General features: G+C 38.0%; 1 protein-coding gene across 6 annotated transcripts in view; it reads left to right on the top strand.

Moving 5' to 3' along the window:
• pclo (piccolo presynaptic cytomatrix protein) overlaps positions 1–22,475 on the top strand; it is a 301,666-nt gene that overhangs the window by 38,372 nt on the left and 240,819 nt on the right. For all 6 annotated transcript variants that reach the window (XM_016993946.2, XM_008111438.3, XM_016993943.2 and 3 more), the window contains exon 3: positions 1,563–2,894. In XM_016993946.2, coding sequence (XP_016849435.2) covers positions 1,563–2,894 — 1,332 coding nt within the window. The remainder of the gene's footprint in view (positions 1–1,562; positions 2,895–22,475) is intronic.

The raw sequence follows: 22,475 nt of genomic DNA on the forward strand, positions 1-22,475 counted from the left end.
GTCTTTTCTGAATATGAGCTAATTGTGACATTAGCCAATGATGTGATATATAAGGGTCCATCCAGACAGGCCTTAAAACCGAAAGTTGTCTCGGTTTTACCAGAGGCGTCCAGATGATGCCTCCAGTAAAACCAAATTAATTCAGAACGAAATCAGGGTTTCCCTGTTTTATTACTTAAACACCTGGTAAAACCCGTAAGACCAGATGTGGGCCCTGCATGGACTGGACCTGGGGACAGCATCACATGATCCCCGGACCCAATTTACACAGCCATCTTGGTTTTTCAGGCTCTATGAGCCTGAAAACTGAGAGGGCACCCACCCCCTCCCTCCAAACTCCAAAATAAGCTCTTAAAGGGTTTAAAAACTTATTTATCAAGATAGCATGTAAACACCCTCACACGCACCAAAGCGTCATGTGTAGAAGTGCCCTAAGAAGTATACATAGAATTGTGTTGACAAGATAGTTTAAGAGTTTTGCACCATCATAGAAAAAATCTTCACCAAGGCTTTCATGACCCTTTGATTAAGAAAACTTTATTGCAAATTATATCTATAATTTGTTCCCTTGGCAAGATTTTTATTTAATTGTGATTATTCAGTTAATCAGAATAGAGCAGCTCATATTAACCTTTTAAAACAAAATTTGCATTGTGTAAGTTCTGGGGTATATTCTGACTCTGAAATGTAGAAATAACTAGCCTCAAAACTAGAGGAGTGTTTATGTGTAAAGAGTCAAGGGCATTCCATCAAAACACTATTGTTGGTGCCACCCAAGTTGCAAGTAAGATAAACTAAAATACTATTACAATACATTTCCTTTCTTGTGTTTTGGGAATTTAATGAATTCCAATTATTGGGGGACACCCAATTTTCCTCATATGAGACCAATCTTTTGACAACCAGAGGAAATAACATGTGCTCCACTGCATTATAGTTCCTTAAAAGATGGCATGGAATATTTTTGTCAGAGGATATTACAATGGCTGAGAAGAAGAAGAAAAACAATGTCCTAAAACATCAGTACATTTTCTGGAATAATTTCTGTCTTAACCATTTTTGTCTGTAAAAAAACAATATTCTGGTGAGTGGCTGAAACCTGGGACTGTAATTCTAGTTCTGCTTAACTGGGCAAGAAAATTTGACTCTGAGGAAATGAAAGATGCCCACTATTACCTGAACGTTAAGAAAATATTGGTCATGTTCATGAGTGAAAAATGTAGCTGTCCTATTTCTAAGCTTGAAAAAAAGGAAATGAGTAGGATTTATTGTTGAAGGCTTTCACTACCACTCTCACTGGGGTCTTGTGTCATATCCAGGCTGTATGGCTGTGTAGTAGCAGCATTTTTCCTGGTGTTTCACCTGTATATGTGGCTGAAGATGCCAGCTGCAGATGTAGGTGAAACAAGAGGAGAAAATGTAGCTAGAACAAGGCCATACTGCCCAAAACTACACAACACCCCAATGAGAAGGATTATTTATGCAGATTGTATGTTTTCAATATTCAGAATATAACTCTATCTTGTTATTTAAACTTTTCTGTCTTCTTATTATTCACACAGATTCAAGAATGGCTTTGTTTGAACTGCCAGATGCAAAGAGCCTTAGGTGGTGACTTAGGTCCACCTCCTGGCCCTGGACCACAGTCCTCTCCATCCAAACAAAAGACAGCTGCTCCAATCACAGCAACCAAACCACCTTCCCAGGCACAACCACTTGCACCAAAAAAAGAGGTTCCTGTAAAGCCTGATGCTGCCCAACCCCCTGAACACAAAAAGCCACTTCCACAAACAAAACAGCCAACCATACCTAGTTCTACACCTGAAAAAACAAAGCCTCCTGAAACTCAGCCAATAGAATCTACACCCAAATCTGATCAGATCAAGACAGCTTTGGATGAAATTAAACAAAAGCTACCTAGTATTCAGAAACCTACAAGTGATGCCGTTCCCCCACCTTCAGAATTGGATACCAAATCTGCAGTTGCCCAAGAAAAAGTGGTGCAATCTCAGAGACAAGATATGGCTGTGTCATCTCAAGAGAAAACTGTTCCTTCAGATACCAAAATCTCACCTCAAGTGTCTCGGCAGAAGTCTGATCCCAAGCTTGTTTCTCAGCCTGGATCTGGAATAGATGCTAAAGTTCAAAAGCAAACTGAGCCAGTGGAAGGAAAAGAAGATCTTAAGAAAATGCAGCCACCAATGAGTCCTAAAACAGGGGCCAGGCAGGCACCAAAAGCACAAGCCACTGTAGGTCCTAAATCCACCCAGTCTCAGCCACCAGCTCAGCCCCAGCAACCTCATAAAGCACCAGAGCAGTCAAGATTTAGTCTCAATATAGGAGGTTTCACTGATTCTCCTAAACCACAGCCTACCACTCCTCAAGAAAGAGTGACTGGGAAACTATTTGGATTTGGAGCTTCCATTTTTAATCAGGCTTCCAATTTAATCTCCACATCAGGGCAGCCAGGATCTCAATCACAGGGCCCCCCAACTGGATCCCCCTCAAAGCAACCACCTCCTCCAACACAGTCCCCTGCATCACAGAAAGATACTCATCAAGTTCAACCACCTGTCAAAGCCACACCAGTGAAGAAAGAAACAAAACCTCCTGTGTCAGAAAAAACAGAGCCACCCAAAGCTTCTGTTAAAGGGACAGACCCTGAGAAGAAAGTTGTGCCTGCCAAAGACACCAAGCCTCCGGTTGTTGAAACTAAGAAAAGTGCTGATCCACCAAAAACGATTCAACCTCCATTGCCAACATTAGCTTGCCCTCTGTGTAAAACTGAATTAAATGTTGGTTCTAAAGATCCTCCCAACTACAACACATGTACAGAATGTAAGAAAGTAGTATGCAACCTCTGTGGATTTAACCCAATGCCGCACATAACAGAGGTAGGCAAAGCTTTCATTCGTACTGATGCTTTATATTTATAAACTGTGAATATTAAAATATGTTTTTAACAACCTTTAAGGATTTGATCTTATGCATTCTTGCATAAAACAAAATAAGCCTTATTGAATTTGGGAGATTTTTAAATAAACACAGATAGGGTTACCCTGCAGGTAGAAGAGTTTACTAGACATTGATTGATTTTTCTAAAACATTTGGTTTTATCTATCATTTGGTGCCTTTGATATGGTGACTATCAGCAATTTCACTGTGATGTTTAAGCTGTTGTAAATGTGTAAAGGGCAAAAAGAGAGATTATATTTAGGGGCATTGCGATCAGCAGTAATTTTTTCAGTGAATATTTGTGGTGGGCTAGGAAGGCTAGGAACTTATCTCAAGACAAGTTGATGGATGACTGCAATATATTGTTGATGTCTCTCTGAGCACCATGATTGAAAAAGTGACTTGAAATTACCAGTACAGTAGAGTCTCACTTATCCAACATAAACGGGCCGGCAGAACATTGGATAAGCAAATATCTTGGATAATAAGAAGAGATTAAGGAAAAGCCTATTAAACATCAAATTAGGTTATGATTTTACAAATTAAGCACCAAAACATCATGTTATACAACAAATTTGACAGAAAAAGTAGTTCAATACGCAGTAATGTTATGTTGTAATTACTGTATTTACAAATTTATCACCAAAATATTATGATATATTGAAAACATTGACTACAAAAAAGCATTGGATAATCCAGAACGTTGGATAAGCGAGTGTTGGATAAGTGAGACTCTACTGTATATGTATGTGAGAGAAGTAGCAGGAGGAAGGGAGGAGTGTAAGTCTGTCTATGTGTACATTTCTTGCATATTGCTCACCATCTTCATTATTGTTTGGGAAAAAATTCCAGACTGTAAGTGAAACATGAATACAAAACAAAATGTATTCCCTCCTTTACTGAGGAAGATTCCAACCTCTCACCTCCATAAAGCTTGAAGCAAATACTGACTCAACAATTATTTGGATAAGCAACTGTTTAATAGCAATATTTATCCCCCAAGGATGCTATTATTCTTTGTCCTGCTTTGGTTGTATTTGACTTTGTAATTGTTTGGGATGGAATAGGATGTTAAATAATCCAGTCTGTCTCTTCTCATAGTCAAACCAGACAATGTTGTTCTTTCAGTAGTCTTTTGGTCATGTTGTGTGAGTTTCTCTGTTTGGCTATCTTGACATTATAGCATGCTTTCTCTTTTTTTCTTGGTCATTTGGAGGTAAATATAGGTTGATATTGCAATCTAATTGTAGAGGCACCCAACTCTGATGAGATCCCATTGCTGGAAGGAGTCCAAAATGACCACATGAAAAATGCCTTTCCCAATTTCTGCAAGGATTGCATTGCAGATTGTTTCTTTGGTTATGATTGGGTTGGAACCAGTTATGAAAGACAGATATCTTCAAAACTGCAGAAATATGGGAGTTTGAATCAGGAGTTCCTATTACATGAGCAGGTGGAGCACATGAGACAAAGAAGTCAGATCTATCATAGACATTACCTAGCCAGGAGGGAGGGGAGGAGCATGAGCTATCTTACGCTTTACATGTTTCCACATAATAATAATAATAATAATAATAATAATAATAATAATAATAATAATAATAAGCGCATCATCCAAAAATACATCACACAGTCCTAGACACTTGGGAAGTGTTCGACTTGTGATTTTGTGATGTGAAATCCAGCATATTTATCTTGTTTGCTGTGTCATAATAAAATAATAATAATAATTTTATTTTTGTATCCCACCTCCATCTCCCCGCAGGGACTCGGGGCAGCTTACAAATACAAAACAAGCATACATACAATAACATCAAATACTGAAAACACACGAATGAAAATTAAAACATACGATAAAATCATAACCATTAGTAAGACAAAGTTAAAACGCAGCAATAAAACGTAAGGATGGGCTGGTCAAAAGTGCACTAAGTGCACTAAGAACTTTAATAAGATTGGCAAAGGAGAATAAAGAGCTGTATTATGGGCAGACGTTTTAGTAAGAACAGTCTATATGTAAAGAGAGAATAAAGTTCTACACTGATGTAAAATTAATACATTTTCATAACACAATGCTGATTTGTACAATAGCTATACAGTGCTCAATTTCCATGCATAAGGAGTTTTATTTTATGCTCATTTTAATATCACGTTCTCTGAAAAGCAAACAGCTGGTGCTTAAGTAAATTGTACTCAATGGATCCTGAAGGCCTCGTAGTGACATGTGTACTCTGATGGATTATCACATATGTTAGCCGGTGTGCTTATCTAATTATTTATTCACTTGGGCTGGGAAGGAGGGGGAAAACACTGTTTACCAACTCTTTAATTAGCCTTTCTGTGGACATGTGGCTCAGACAGCTCTATTTTTAGTACACTGTACAAGAAAGTATAGAAGCTGCAAGTACTCATAAATGAAAGAAATCTCAGTGACCGTTTGTACAGCATTTGACAGCAAGGCACCACTAAACAGGATTAGTATTGTGTGATTTACATGTTGATTAATTTCAGCACTGGACTGGAAAGACTGGGTTACCTGCTAGAAAGCTTATTAGTTTCAAGCAAGTTTACATCACAAAGCTATAGGGGAAAGAAGCAGCAGAAACTCTAACTCATCATAGACAATTTAGCACACAAAAATATTATTATTATTATTATTTATTTATTTATTTATTCATTTATTTACAGTATTTATATTCCGCCCTTCTCACCCCGAAGGGGACTCAGGGCGGATCACATTATACACATATAGGGCAAACATTCAATGCGCATATACACATAGAACAGAGACAGACAGATGCAGAGGCAATTTGACCTTCTCCTAAGGGGATGTTCGATTCTGGCCACAGGGGGGAGCAGCTGCTTCATCATCCACTCTGACCGCACTTTCCTCATTCCAACATCGTAAATTAGTTAAATTTGCCTCCCCACTTTTTATAAGTGGTACCTTATCTCCTACTTGATAGATGCAACTATCTTTCGGGTAGGATGGAAACATACAGATATCATTGTAAAGACATGTAGATTTGTGGATTTAGGGATAATCGGTTCAGAGAGATGTAGAACCAAATGTAATATCTTTTATGAGAGTCATCGCACTCATCTACACACAAAAGTTTAGCCCAGTGTAAATGTGCCCTAGAGCAGCTGAACAGAGCAGTGGGGGCCAATTTTTAAGCATGGTCGGAGAGCATAGCTGCTCTGCTGGTGAATTTCTTATATTCTCCATATCTGTGCTGCCATTCCTTCCTGGCCACAGAGCTCCATGAGTACCTATCTGGCTGAGAATTCCAAAGGCTGTGCCCTAAACTACATTTCCTAGAATTCTGCAGGAACAAACCGAGCAATGGGGAAATGCAGACCTAAGCTTTAGAACTCTAATGTGATATTATCCATAGTCCAAACATTATGTGTACGATTCAATTGGTGCAATAATGCTTGTATGAGCTAGGTTGTAGTACAGTGTTCCCTCACTACTTCGCAGATTCACTGTTTCGCGATTTTTCAATAAACTCTAAAATACTATTATAAATCATTTAAAAAATTACAATTTACAGCCTGAGGAACAGAGGAAGGAGAAGCAGAAGGGAGAGAAAAGGAGCCCAAGCACCAACGGGAGGAGAAGGAGGTGATATCAACACACGATTGGTTGATAAAGACTTAAAATAGTGTATAACTACTAAAATAATGTATAAATATTAAAATAAACTAGCAAAAAGTGAAGGTGTTGCTGTCTCAACCCTCCCTGTGCACCATTTTGGAATTCTGGATAAAGAATACTCAGGCCCTTCTAGACTGCCATATAATCCAGATGATCAAAGCAGATAATCCACATTATCCGCTTTGAACTGGATTATCTTGAGCAGGGGTCCTCAAACTTTTAAATCAGAGGGCCACTCCACGGTCCGTCAGAGTGTTTGTGGGCCGGACTATAGTTTAAAAAAAAACCAAAAAAAATCCTATGCACACTGTACATCTTATTTGTAATGCAAAAAAAAACTATAAAAGAACAATACAATATTTAAAAATAAAAACAATTTTAACCAACATAAACCTACCAGGATGACAATGGGAAGTGTGGGCCTGCTTCTTGCTGATGAGATAGTCAAGTTGATTAGGATTGTTGTTGTTTTTGTGTGCCTTCAAGTCATTTCAGACTTGGTCTAAAACTGAGGACGGGGGCCAGATAAATGACCTTGGAGGGCCGCGTCTGGCTCCCGGGCCTTAGTTTGGGGACCCCTGATCTTGAGTCTACACTTCAAATGATACAGTTTAAAGCAGATAATATGGATTTTATATGGCAGTGTAGAAGGGGCCTTAATCTGCATTAAGTGAGTTTGATATAGGGATGACTCACTCTGACAGCCCCTATCATTGAAATGCTTGGAGTTGCAAGATATGAAAGCATCAGATGAAGTCTTGGAGAATAGATAGAGCTCTCTGGCAAGGGAACAAATGTCAGGGAATACTGTTTTTGTTTTATTAGAATTGCATGACTATAAAGCTTTAATGTTACTCTGCTCTCTACTTCCAACTTGTTCTAGGGCTCATTGGCTGAGCATAATAATATTTAAACGTTATGCTTTTGCAACATTTTTATATCAGAAAGCCAGGGAGGGAGAGAGCTGTTCATTGGCTGCCTACACTAGGATTCATTGTGCCATTTGGAGCAAGGCGGAATGTGTAGTGTTGGAAATAGCAAACTCCCAAGCCTTTCACTGTTTGTTTGTTAATGTATATATTTGCTAACCTATATTCTATGTGTATGTTGATTTGCCAGTTTAACTTACTTCTTTGGTGTGGGAAGGATTATAGACATTTGATTGTACTGAGCAGGTTCAGACTCAGAACTCCATTTTGTATTCAGAGTTTACATCAGAATTCAGTGGAGGTGGGTGCATGTTGTTATTTGGACTTCAGTAGAGAAGTATGACTTTTGGACTTCAGTGAGTACAACTATACCTAAAGACTATGGACTATTGATTAAGAATGATACCCTGTGTACTCAACACAGAGAGAAGCTATATCCTATCTATAACTGAACTTTAATAAGAAATGTGCCTGTATGGTGAATTAATACAAGATGTTTGTGAGTAAACAAGATATGTTATTTTTCAAAGACTTTGTTTTTTTATCACTGAGTGCATATTTTTACTAAGAGGTTTCAAAGGAGTGTATATCTTTTGGACACCTGCAATTTCAAATTCAAAGAAACAACCATCCTCTGCTAACCAAATATATTTTTGTAGTGCCATCTTTTTATTCTTGGTAGTTGAAAGATATGGTTCTCTAGTTTAACAGCTGAGTTACCTGTGTGCTATTACATGAATGCTTATGAATATAACTTGTTTCAAAGGGTTGACTTCTAACAAGGTCATGCTTTTCTTGACTAGTGGTTTTCAAAAGACGGTCTCCATATCTTCATGGAGGTTCACATTTGCCAAACAGATGTGACATCACTTTTGCTTTTTCAATAAGGTTATGGTGCAGTTAATTCCAATAATTTATGGGATGTTCAATATGCAGAGCCAGTATCATAATACTGGATTGTCGTATTACTGGATTTAGTTAAGTTTATCTGGATTTTTCTTATGCCAAAATTCTTCCATTCGGTAGCTCAGGAGCAAGTCTCATCCATTCTGCCTTATCTCTGTGACATCACACAGGCTTGTTCACAGGCTGAGGATTTGAAATCTCAGAAAATATGATGGCACTGCCTTAGCAATTCATTTTCCAGGAAGAAATATATGAGACTTTCTTTGCTGGAATTCGGAAGAGCCTATCATTTTGTGGTTGGTTTTTGTTTTGTTTTGTTTTGTTTTTTATTTGGTCTGTTATGGATGACTTTGTGACTTTATGAAGATGAGTAGTTATCAATACACCTATACTTTTTAGTACAAAATCCACAAAATGATTTCCACTCATATATATGAGTTGTATTGCATTGAGAAATCACATCTTTGGGTATGTCTATATGTGTGAAAATGGTGGAGATGGAACTGATGTAAGCAGGTAGACAAAATGTAAGCAGATAGACAAGCTGCACACATCATCTCCCTCTAATACAAATAGGCCAGGTAGAAGGAGATGTGTAATCTGACTGGACTTTACTTTTGCTCAAAGGTTTTTACCCTAAATGCTACCTGCGTTCAGTTACCTAACTCAGTGGCAGACTACAGTATCCATAGGGAAGATACAGTCCAGGACCCCATGTGGATACCTGAAACCATAGATTATAACAAACCCTATATTTTTACTGTACTTGAGACAGAGGCATATACCATATCATCCATACAATCCCACAATGGCCTACAAACACTTCCAGGGAATGGGATACTTAATAGTGCAGCAATAAGAGAAATCATGGATACTGAATCTGTGGATTTTGTGGACATTGAATCTGTGGGTTGTACTGTATTGGCTGATATATGAATAGACTTTTGCAGCACAAATCATTTTTCCCTTTTCCTTTCCATGAGCCAAAAGTTGTAATTCCATAGGGTTCCCTATTGGCTGGAATCTCTGAAACTGAATTAAGGTATTTGCTTGTTCTGAAGTTGATACCCTCAGGGTCACTGAATGAAGCAATAAATATCAGTTAAGTAAAAGTGTTTTTTCCCCCTTATCCACACAAATATGCACCAAAACATTAGTGCATGTTTCGGCTTATTAGAGTGAACTTTAAATTTGAACATTGCCTTGGTTGACTTTGGCACCAATGTTTTGAATGCAGTAGTTGCTTGTAGGTCATTATATTGTTTCTAGTACAACAGTGCCCATCTGTTTTATTTCCATGTCAAATTTTGCAGCCATTTATCTATGGCTCCATTTGTTTACTATACATAGAAGATTGCCCTTCAGGCAGTCAATTCATCTGTAATTATTTGTGACAGTAAATATTATAACCTTAGTAACTGCATGATTGAAATGTCTGTCAGATATATTAGAGTCCCTGCAAAACTACAATGCATCATTTCATGACTATTTATTTTTATCAGTTCTTTTATTATCTCTCTCAACAGCTGACAGCTTATCGTAGAAGAAGTAATTTAGGTTAAACCAGAAGTGCATTCTCCTCCCACCTGCCTACCATGACAACCATATTTACTTTATACCTGAACTGATTTAGCTACCATGACTTCCCTGTATGATATTCCAAGATTGTCGAGTCTTGTGAGGAGGTGGTTAGCTATTTCATACGCCATCAATCTCACCCTCTAAAAATTGCATGTTTTGAGGCATCAGTGAAGAAATTTTGAAATATCCTGGAGACATTTTCTCTATTTCATTGTCTAAGCACAACAGTATCTCAGAAAATGAAACTAATTAAGATTTATCCCATGTTTTATGTTTTTGCAGGAACACACATAAACAATGTTCCCATGTGTCTTTTGCAACAGATACAAAATGTGTGTATTTTATACTCTGAATATTTTACCTTTACATGAAACTTTAATAGGGATGTTTATAAATAATATGAGCCAACTGATCTTAGCTGTGCTTCAAGTCCAAGAAGTCACTTAAGTGAGGTTAAGTAGCTCTTAGGGCATTTCCAGGCATCACTTAAATGCGTGCCAAAACGGGCTTAAGAAACTCATTTAGTCCCTACATCTCTCCCCAAAACCTGTGCATTCTTGGAGAGGTGTCTAAAGTTAAAATACCTCTGAAGTCCTTCTGACATGTAGAAATGACACGGAAGGATATGTGGAACCAAGGAGCGATTTTCCTCCTCACCTCCACCGGTCTCCTGGTGTGTCATTTCGACACACTAGGAGAACTCCAGAAGTACTTTAATTCCGGCAAGGTAAGTTCTTTTAATTTTACGGGCTTTTTTTGGGGGGGGGCGTTAGTACCCTCTTGGTTTTCTGGGCTCATGGAGCCCGAAAAATCCAAGATGACTGTGTAGATTGGGCCCAGAGATCATGTGATGCAGGCCCGGGCCCAATCTATACTGGACCCATACCTGGAAAGACCTAGATCTTCTCAAAGGTTCAGAACTTTTAAAATATTTCTGTTTTCTCGTCACATTGCATTCTGTCAGTCTTTTGCTCCTGATAAAACGACGCTAAACTATTTGTGTCTTACAGACCTCACAATACATTTTGTGTATGATTTTTTAAATTAACTCAAAAGTAGTAGGATTCAGGAAACATAATTGCTTTTTCAACTGTTCCATTTGCAGTTGATAATATGTAGCAGACCGACCAGTTTTCCCCACCTGTTCTCATGGTAGTGCCCAGCTGTTTCAATGGTAATTAGAATTTATCAAGGCACATTATATTTAGAATCTGTCTGCTAAGTTCACTCATTAAGTGGAGGGCCTTCTCCGTGATCATTCCCCTCCTCTGGAATTCCCTTCCCAAAGAAATAAAAATGGCCCCTTCCCTCTTCTCCTTTAAAGAACTCCTGAAAATGCATTGATACACTTTAGCGTATTGATAGGAAGAGGACTAGTACATCTTAAACCAATCTCACTGGAACGCTGACTAATCTATTCACATTCTATGGCTGCTATGGTCTATTTTAAATCACAACTGATGTTAGGCATTTTTTATATATTCTAGTTGTTAATTGATGGGGAACATGTTTTTAGTGTAACATATGTTTTTGCAATGTAATTATGTTTTATTTAAATATCCTCTTTTTTATCCTAATTTTAATTCTATTTTCTCTTTGCTATAAGTATACTGATGCTATTTTCTATGGCAATGAAAGTCCACTCAGGGAAAGAGAGTGGTCTATAAATAAAGTTGTTGTTATTATTATTATTATTATTTTATTATGACACAGCAAACAAGATAGATATGCTGGATTTCATATCACAAAATCACAAGTCGAACACTTCCCAAGTGTCTAGGACTGTGTAATGTATTTTCGGATGATGTGCGCAGATCCCAGCAGAGTGGCCTTTTGCAGTTGGCAGATCGTGATTTTGTCAATGTCTATTGTTTCCAAATGCCGGCTGAGATCTTTTGGCATGGCACCCAGTGTGCCCATCACCACCGGGACCACCTGCACTGGTATCTGCCAGAGTCTTTGAAGTTCAATCTTGAGGTCCTGAGTTTTTCTTGTTGTTTTTCGTCAATGCGACTGTCACCTGGTATGGCGACATCAATGATCCAAACCTTTTTCTTTTCCACAACTGTGATGTCTGGTGTATTGTGTTCCAGAACTTTGTCAGTCTGGATTCGGAAGCCCCACAGTTTCTTTGCATGCTCATTTTCCAATACTTTTTCAGGTTTGTGAGCCACCAGTTCTTTACTGCTGGGAGGTGGTACTTGAGGCATAAGTTCCAATGGATCATTTGGGCCACAAGGTTGTGCCTCTGTTTGTAGTCTCTGTGCGATTTTCTTACAGCAGCTGAGGATATGATCAAAGGTTTCATCGGTTTCTTTGCACAGTCTGCATTTTGGGTCATCAGCTGATTTTTCGATCTTGGCCTTAATTGCATTTGTTCTGATGGCTTGCTCCTGGGCTGCAAGGATCAGGCCTTCTGTCTCCTTCTTCAGTGTCCCATTTGTTGTTGTTGTTGTTGTTGTTGTTGTTGTTGTTGTTGTTGTTATTATTATTATTAGGTTATTGTTGATACCATATTGTTTTTGTTGCTCCTACTTTTCTACTTATAGATCTAGTTTATTGCTTTTCTTTGAAATACGGTAAATATTCAAAAAACATTTAATCTACTGATGCCTCGATTAATGAAATTTTATTGGTATCTATTTTTATTTTGAAATTTACCCGTAACTGCTGCATTTCCCACCCTCGGCTTATACCCGAGTCAATAAGTTATCCCAGTTTTTTGTGATAAAATTAGGTGCCTCGGCTTATATTCGGGTCAGCATATACTCGAGTATATATGATACCAGCCTCCATTAGACCGCACAGCACAGTCCCTGGACTGTGCTATTATGCGCAAAAATCGCTCCTTCCCCCCCCCGCCCTTGGCTTTTTGCATGTAATGGTACATCCCAGGGACTGTGCTGTGAGGCCTAATTGGAGGCCGGTAAGTTATTTTTACTCTCCCCCCCCCCCCCATTTTAAAGGGTTTTGGGAGGGGATAGGGGAAATATCACACCTGGGCTCCAGGAGCCCAGAAGGTGCAGAATGGGTGTTTGAACAGGCCACAGGGAAGTCCCAGGACACCCCATGAGCCTGTCCACACAGGGCCATAGCCCATTAGACTCGGACCTTTCATAAAGGCGCATGTCTAATGCACTATCAAATTAATTCGCTACAAACAAGGGTATTTCTGGTTTGTGGCAAATGAATTAATTTTTCTGCAGTACGTCATCTGGATGGCCCACTTTAAAGTGCGGGAACTCCCACTTTAAAGGGGTTGTCTGGATGCACCCTAAGACAATATGATGGGGTAAAAGTATTCAGTGTATTGGTTCTACTTAACTATTCTATGCATGGGGCAAGTAAGATTGCACCCATTCGAAATTTGATGTCTAGATGGAAAACATTACCAAGTAGATCATTACAGCCCTCAGGCTTGTTTTAATATTTTGGAGTCTAATATATCATCAAAAGAATAAACCAATGAACTGATTAATTATAGGACAAATTGAAAGAATCCTGATAACTATACTTATAGTTGGAAGACAGCCAAGCTACCTCTGTGTATATTAGGCTTCCATTTTCAGTGAACCAGACAAGGAGGACAGAATGCTTACATGCACAAACCTGATATATATATATATATATATATATATATATATATATATATATATACACACACACACACACACACACACACACACTACTACCATAAACAGATTTCATAAAGTGAAGCTAAAAGCAATTGGAATGGGCTTTGTGTGGCAATTCCCACATTTTATAGTGTTAAGGAAATAGTTGGCAAAGCACAGAATTCATGAATAAAAATGCCTGTAAGATGTGGATATTACAGAGTATTAGGATTCTTCTTTAAAGCTAGTGTCACACTACAAAATATTTCACTCCATTCCTAAATCCCTGGCTGAAACTATTTCTTTATTTCTTATTCATAAATAACACTTTCCCCCTTGACAACTGTAAGAGGTTTGGTTATGTATCATTTTCTGCTCACTTGAAATGGGTAATGCAAAATAAAATCACTTTATTATTTTATGCTATTTTTGCTAGGCCTGTCAATCGATTAAATAATATTTATATACTGAAGCAGCTGCATTTTCAGTTAATTATATTGCTGCATTCCGAACATATGTAAGTTACTAAGATAATTTTTCAGTTAATTAAAACACATGAAAGCTGCCATACACTATTTTTAGAGATTCTAAGGAAATCTCCAGTTATTACATAAGACTGAAGAAAGAATGAGATCTAGAATCACATTAGAATCTCTTCCCATTCTATTCAATTGTAATATGAATTGGCAATGGCCACTCACTTATTAATAGCTTTGAAAATGGCAAAAGTACAAGAATTACCCTAGCAGTAATGAACTTATTTTGAATGTATAAAAAGTTGTTTGTGAGGATTGTGGAAGGGTAGAGTAGGGAAGCAAAAAATTACTACCTTTCTATAATCTTAAATAAAAATAAAATTCAGAAACATTTTTGCAAAATTGTCATAAAAGTCCTTTTGTGCAAAAGAAATGCCAGGTTTTGCCCATAATATGTGTTTTACTTTATTTCTATGGATGCTGGTATTGAATAATAAGTCTGGTCTTACGATGTCTACACATTGGTAACAACATTTGTGGCACTTAACTGTTTTTTTCTCCTTGAGGTATGACAAAAATTGTGTGTTCCGTACATTCCTGTTTGGACCAGCTTGCCTTTAGGGTTGCCTCAACCCACACAAACCTCTCCAACTACTGAGAGTTGCCTCAGAAAACAGAGGCAAAATTTCATCTCCCATCCTGTACTCTAGAGAGATACAGGCTAGGAGACATTTTTGTTGGACTCTGTGGAAAAAGAAGCAATATATGTTGGAAATGAAGTGCAATCTGAAAAATCATGCCTCTGCGACACTTGAAATGATTCAATCAGTTTCTTGTATCAGAATTTCTGTGCTTGGATAGCTGTTGAAGCCTTAGAACAGTGGTTCTCAACCTTTGAGTCCCCGGATGTTCTGGCCTTCAACCCCAAGAAATCCCAACAGCTGGTAAACTGGCTGGGATTTCTGGGAGTTGTAGGCCAAAACACCTGGGGACCCATAGGTTGAGAACCACTGCCTTAGAATATTCCATTTGGTTTGCTGATTCACTCAGTGGCAACCCAGATGTGCTTACAAGATAAATAAATCAATCAATCAATCCAATTTATTAATGCTCCAACCAATGGTCATATGCATTTACAGAAACAACATCAAACAAACATCTATAAAAAACACTGTAAAATCCAACAGTTAAAAGTAGGTTGCAAGCAGGATAAAACAGAGCATGCAAAATATACATTGTAAGGTGCAGCAGCACATGTGCAACATGTGCTGGGAACTGCACAATTACCAGTAAAATGCCAAAATATAAAATCAGTCATTTAAAAAACATAAGTAACAATATCAACCAAGCATCTATAAAAACACTGTAAAATTCCACAGTTAAAAGCAGGATGCATGGAGTATAAAACAGAGCTTGCAAAATACACGATAAATGGGAGCAACTTCATTAGCATTTCTTATACACCTGCAGTTAGGGCTACCCTTTTTTGCTGGCAAAGATCCTGTTTTTTGGGCAACTACACGTGAGGCAAATCATTCCACAAGGAAATGTTTTCTCCCATCATAGCATTTCTAAGTCAGGAAAACATCCATCTGTTTAAAAGCAGGAATGGGAAAGTGCCTTTTCAGAAACATTTTTTGACACTCAACCCCACTATACTCTTCTGGAACCTTTATTGATTTGAAACAACCTAGCTAAAGTTCAAAATATGGTGAATATGCTTCAGAACTCTTGGAAGCATTTTAGGTACATGTGGGTTTGGGGAGAGGGATTAATCTTCCAAGGTCTCCTGAGAGGTAAATTTGACTGCTTCCAAACACCAGTGGCTACCCACGCCTACATTTTAATATTTACATATTTACATATTTAATATTTACTTATTTAAAGTTTCGACTAATGCCATTCCAGTCGTCCAGCGTAATGGTTTATTAACAAAAAGCTTTTAAGCTCTGTGGATATTAGAATATATATTCTCTTCCAAGAGGAATGTCTTCTGTCTTCGTATGCATGCTGAATTCAGAAGGAACCCGGTACTATTCCTGTTACCTCCAGTTAAAAGGAACAGTGGAAAGTGATGGGAAGACTTCTGCTAGAGATTCTGGAGGAACACTGCTGGTCAAGGTAGATAGTGGTGAGCTAAATCAGAGGTAAGAAATGCATGATGATCAACCTAATTCTAATTTTGAGGGAACCTAATAAGACACCAACATAATCACTATAGTGTATGGTGGTCAATGCTGACATGTTTTAATTGACTGTTCCAATCTGTATGAAACCATTATTTAACCTAAGATTTGACTTGGGTGGTGGGTATCTTTGGTGTAAAACAATCTGAAAACATCTAGGACATGTAAAATCATGAGAGGTATGCAACGTGGGCATGCATGACAGTGACTCTCCAAGGTCCTGTAGGTGGCAATGCAATCCCTCCCTCATCCCTGGCAATTGCCTGACCATAGGCTGTATAGATAACATGTCCTGGTAGAAATCTTCCTCTTTTCACCTGTTCAGCACAATATTTTGAACCAGCCATTGCATTCCAAAAATGGCTTACTTTAGGATTTCCTTATACTGTACATAGAAAATTGTAGTAACAATTTTAATCTCTGTCCTGTATATTTAATATGTATTTTATAGAAATACTTTTAAATATGTATACTTTACAGAACTACATTTTAATACAGTAGAGTCTCACTTATCCAACACTCGCTTATTCAACGTTCTGGATTATCCGCATTTTTGTAGTCAATGTTTACAATACATCGTGATATTTTGGTGCTAAATTCGTAAATACAGTAATTACTACATAGCATCACTGCGTATTAAACTACTTTTTCTGTCAAAGTTGTTGTATAACATGATGTTTTGGTGCTTAATTTGTAAAATCATAACCTAATTTGATGTTTAATAGGCTTTTCCTTAATCCCTCCTTATTATCCAACATATTCGCTTATGCAACGTTCTGCTGGCCCGTTTATGTTGGATAAGTGAGACTCTACTGTATGTGTGTTTATAGAATTTTTGCAAATTTTGTTTTTTTAACTGTACTGTGACCCACCTCGAGCCACAAGGAGAGGCGGGTAAGAAATAAAATTATTATTATTATTTTATTATGACACAGCAAACAAGATAGATATGCTGGATTTCGTATCACAAAATCACAAGTCGAACACTTCCCAAGTGTCTAGGACTGTGTGATGTATTTTTGGATGATGCGCGCAGATCCCAGCAGGGTGGCCTTTTGCAGTTGGCAGATCGTAATTTTGTCAATGTCTATTGTTTCCAAATGCCGGCTGAGATCTTTTGGCACGGCACCCAGTGTGCCAATCACCACCGGGACCACCTGCACTGGTTTCTGCCAGAGTCTTTGAAGTTCAATCTTGAGGTCCTGATAGCGGCTGAGTTTTTCCTGTTGTTTTTCATCAATGCGATTGTCACCTGGGATGGCAACATCAATGATCCAACCCTTTTTCTTTTCCACAACTGTGATGTCTGGTGTGTTGTGTTCCAGAACTTTGTCAGTCTGGATTCGGAAGTCCCACAGTATCTTTGCATGTTCATTTTCCAATACTTTTGCAGGTTTGTGATCCCACCAGTTCTTTGCTGCTGGAAGGTGGTACTTGAGGCATATTATTATTATTATTATTATTATTATTATTATTATTATTATTATTATTATTACAATTGAGTTAAATATTTTTAAAAGATCTTAATCTGTTAAAAATCTTTTCAATTCCTTTCTAAAGTCTTATGTAGAAGAGCTTTCTCTAATATTTCTGCCTACTTCTGAATCCTGAATACCAATTTTGGGTTTGCCTAAATTGGCACTCCTGTCAGCCTTGCCAATTGTGTATTTCTTTCATTCCTGCTGATAAGTCTTTTCATATCAATCTTATTTCTTCCCAAAAAAATTATTGGTCCAATTATTGGTCTAAGCTACTATAAGGCAAGCTTGTGGGTAGAGCATGGTGAGTGACAGGTGAACTTGAAAGTGCAGGTGAGGCATTCCCATTGTGGTAGTATTAGTAATGAACTCATAAGTCCTCTATTTGATTTGAGATGAAGTTATTGAAAAACAAGTACTAATTTGTGTAAGTCTAGCTATTAATAGAAAACAAGCACTTGTGTTTAAATGTATTATCCTGTTTACTATAAAATGCTAAATGGGGGAAATGCTTGCTGCTATATAAACATACAATCTAGAAGCTTACATTTGCCCTCAGTTGTTCCTTGGGCTTTTCAGACTGTCTTTTTTTTTTTAATCCATTTCAGGAACAAATCTCATCAAATGTCCTAACAGATTCATCACAAATTATTACTTCTCTGTACACCAAGATGAGAAATGTCAGAGGTTATCATATGAAGCTGCAGGGCATGTTGGAGGCTTCCTGGACACAAATATAAAATCTTATCACCACATAACATCATCATAAACCCATCTTCTGGGCATAATAAAGTTGTAGTTAATAAAAATGCACTTCACCCTGACTTTCACCATCTTTCAGCTTCTGAATATGTGTTCAAAGAGTTTTAGAAGCAGTTTCCGCAATGTGGTAAGGTGAAGTACAATCTGCAAAGAGTTTATGATATTGTATTGTCAAGGATTTCACAGCCAGAATCACTGAGGTGTTGTGTGGTTTCCAGATTGTATGGCCATGTTTTAGCAGCATTTTCTGCTGATGTTTCACCTGTATCTATAGCTGACATCATCCTACACAGTAGACCTCTGCAGTGGTTAGAGCAGTAGTCCTCATATTTGTTAAGTGGAGGGCTGGTTCACAGTCCTTCAGACTGTTTGGGGCTAGACTATGATGAAATAGTCCAAAATTAGGATTGTTGTTGTTGTGTGCCTTCAAGTTGTTTCAGACTTAGATCAACCCTAAGTCTAAAGTTTAGGACAGGGGCCAGGTAAATGACTTTGGAGGGCCGCATCCGACCCATGGGCCTTAGTTTAAAGACCCCAGGGTTAGAGGATCCCTCTTATGCTTTGCTGAATGTAGCATTTGTTGACATTTCTTAGTGAGAAAAGCCTTCGACAACACTATGGTTATAGTTGGTACCATATCTTATGTTTGTTTGGAAGGTAACATTAATTTCGGCTGAGAAGTCGGTTGGTACAAATTTAAAAACTACTTTTAAAAGCTCCAATGGTATAGGGTTCAAGTTTTGCTCCAGCTCCTGCACATGAATCCTCAAATTACTGTTAACAAAAATCTGCTAGAACAAGTTACGGATATTAACTAAAGGAAAGTCCCTATACTTGGAGGAAGATTTCCATGAACATTAATTGTCAGGTCAAAAAAATAATAGGGTGAAAAGGAGTCCTGAATAAGCTCAGTAATTCAACCCTGCTGCTGTATAGGAGTCTTGCAAACTAGCTCATCAGCTTTCATTTGCTCCTTTCCCCCACAAGTATATTTGTTCCATGGCTTCTTCCCACTCATTGACAATAGCCTGTTCCTTCTCCAGATCTGTTCTTTTGACATTTACTACCTACCTTATACAAAACCTTTATATTATTATTCTTATTAGACTGAAGACAGCTTCTGTGATAACTGAATTGCAATTTGCAAAACATCTGCCACATGTAAATATGCACTGAGATAGCAGTTGTTGCCATTGGGTTTTTTTCTGTGGCAAGCCTGGCTTGACTCTTCCTCTGCAGCCTAATTGACATCTGTATTTACAGCAATTCCAATACTAAGTTGACAGTCTTGTCCTTCTTTTGTACATCTGATATATATATATTTAAAAATTATAGGGACATTATGAATTTCAACTGCTACAAGAAGCTTAGGACCCTGTAAAATAGAAATATAATTAACACTTCTGATAAAACCATTTAATCAATTAAATGTGATTTTTTATCCCTATTTACTTCTTTAATGATGGGGAAATAGTAATATTCAAGAAGTAAATTGGATTAGATAACAATGACTTCCCCAGATAGCAGAGCTGTCCTTTTTTTACAAACAGGAAGAAAGAACTTGATTTTGGAGAAAAAATTAATGTGGCATTTATTGTGTTTACTTACCTAGGACCTCATCCCATTTCAGGCAGAAAGCAGAGAGAATTGTCTTCTTATAGTAGCGTTTTGTGACTTTCTGATTTTTTTTTCAAAAAGTGTTTTTATTCACCCCATTACACATGATGGACTCTGTCCGTTTCTAGATAAATAGTAATCCCATAATTAGAATGTAGCCCATAAGGAAGCATTTCAAATGTTTTCCAAGTATTTAGTATCTGAAAATGAAACTCAGCAGTGAGACACCTTAATGAACATTTTATAACATCTTATGACCTATCTTTGCTTGAGGGATAGTATATGAATCTTCCAGTGAATCTTGCAGCATAGCTTGGATCGAAATATTCCCCAAAGCCCTGTTAAAGCGTGTATTCCATATTTAACAATTACTACTACTACAGTGATAGGTTATAAGCCAAATGAAGAAGCAAAAAATATCATGTCTTTAAGCAATGGAATAAATAATAACCAGCAACAGAAACATGCTGTAATCATTTCACTATTTCTATGGCTTTGAATTTTTTTTACTTGAAATTTTTATTTAATGTATGTAATCTCAAAACTGTGTGCAAAAAAATCACAGGTCACTGTATCTCAGTAGATGAGAAGTCTAGGCATTAGGCATGTCCGATCGATGGAAAAAATGTTTCAATTCTCGTTTCTAAAGTAGGGGGTGCCGGCGCTTCGATATAGAAAGTATTTCTGAATTTTTCACCCAAAAATTTCGGATATTTCCGAAAATTCATAATGATTCTAAATGTTTCTAAAATGGCAGACGCGTATGCGCAATCGCCCCCCAAAAAAAAGGAAACTGGGGGGGGACTTTTACAGGGCTCTCCCACCCTCATTTCTTGAGCTATCCTCATCAAATTTGGTACAGTGGGAGATCACATTCAACACTCTTTGCTCAACAAATTGCAGAATGTCTCCTGTCTCATATGATTTTTGGCGAATTTTCATAACTTTTTATAATACACTATTTTTCAATATTTGAAGAAACCTATTCCTGGTTTGAAAGTCTTATTTCCTGTTCAATTGGGTTCTTATCACTGTGAAAGTCCCTCTTCTACTTGTGTAGACTTTGGATTAGAAACGCAGCACACGCCAAGCAATGCCTTGGCAGGAGTGCCACTGTCCTTTGGAAACTATAAATTGCCTTTGAACCTTTTGATCAGTGGTGCCCCTGGCTGACCTTGTGATTGCAAAAATGAAACTCTGGCCAAGGACTTTGGATTAGAAATGCAGCACACGCCAAGTAATGCCTTGACAGGATTGGCAATGTCCTTTGGAAACTATAAATTGCCTTGGACCTTATTGATCGATGGTGCCCCTGGCTGACCTTGTGATGGCAAAAATAAAACTCTGGCCGAGGACTTTCGATTAGAAACGCCCAAGCAGAAGGCAAGCAATGCCTTGGCAGGATTGGCAATGTCCTTTGGAAACTATAAATTTCCTTGGACCCTCTATTGAGCCAATGGCTGACCTTGTGATTGCAAAAATAAAACTCAGCCCGAGGGCTTTGGATTAGAAACGGAGCATAAGGAAAGCAATGCCTTGGCAGGAATGCCCACGTCCTTTGGAAACTATAAATTGCCTTGGACCCTCTATTGAATCAATGGCTGACCTTGTGATTGCAAAAATAAAACTCAGCCTGAGGGCTTTGGATTAGAAACGGAGCGTAAGGAAAGCAATGCCTTGGCAGGAGTGCCAACGTCCTTTGGAAACTATAAATTGCCTAATGCCTTGCTATCCCTTACCAGACCCAAACCCCTCTGTCTCTACAGCCAGAACTTCACCGTCTCTCCCTCAATACAGGCAGCTTGTTTGCTTTCCGCTTGCTATGCACAGCGCACCACCCTCTCCGCTCAGAAATCCACCCCAGAATGGCTCGCCAGGGCTACGCAGGGGGCTTTTATGGCGATCTTCCACGTGGACGCAAAGGACCCTAGCCCCCACCTTTGCGTCCATCATAGAAGCATCTGATTGGCCCAGGAGCGGCAGCCATTTTAGGCTGCATTAGGCTCCCATTCAAGGTAGGTTGCAGAAACAAAAAAATATTAAAAAATATTTTTAGATATATTAAAAAAAATTGGGGGAAAATTTAAAGAAACATTAAGACACATTTAGAGAATGGGCCAACGATGGTTCAAATTACATTGCCGGTTGCGCCCAGGGACAATGTCTCGGAATGCGATTCAAAAAGCGAGAACAATCCGAAATAATTCCAATATAAGAATTAAAACCATTTTTTGGACAACCCTACTAGGCATATCTAAGATGTATGCTCACTGTTCATCCATCCACCATTTGGTTGGTTGGTTTAATTTA

This window comes from Anolis carolinensis, chromosome 5 (genome assembly GCF_035594765.1).
Source record: "Anolis carolinensis isolate JA03-04 chromosome 5, rAnoCar3.1.pri, whole genome shotgun sequence".
In the NCBI taxonomy this organism is placed as follows: Eukaryota; Metazoa; Chordata; class Lepidosauria; order Squamata; family Dactyloidae; genus Anolis; species Anolis carolinensis.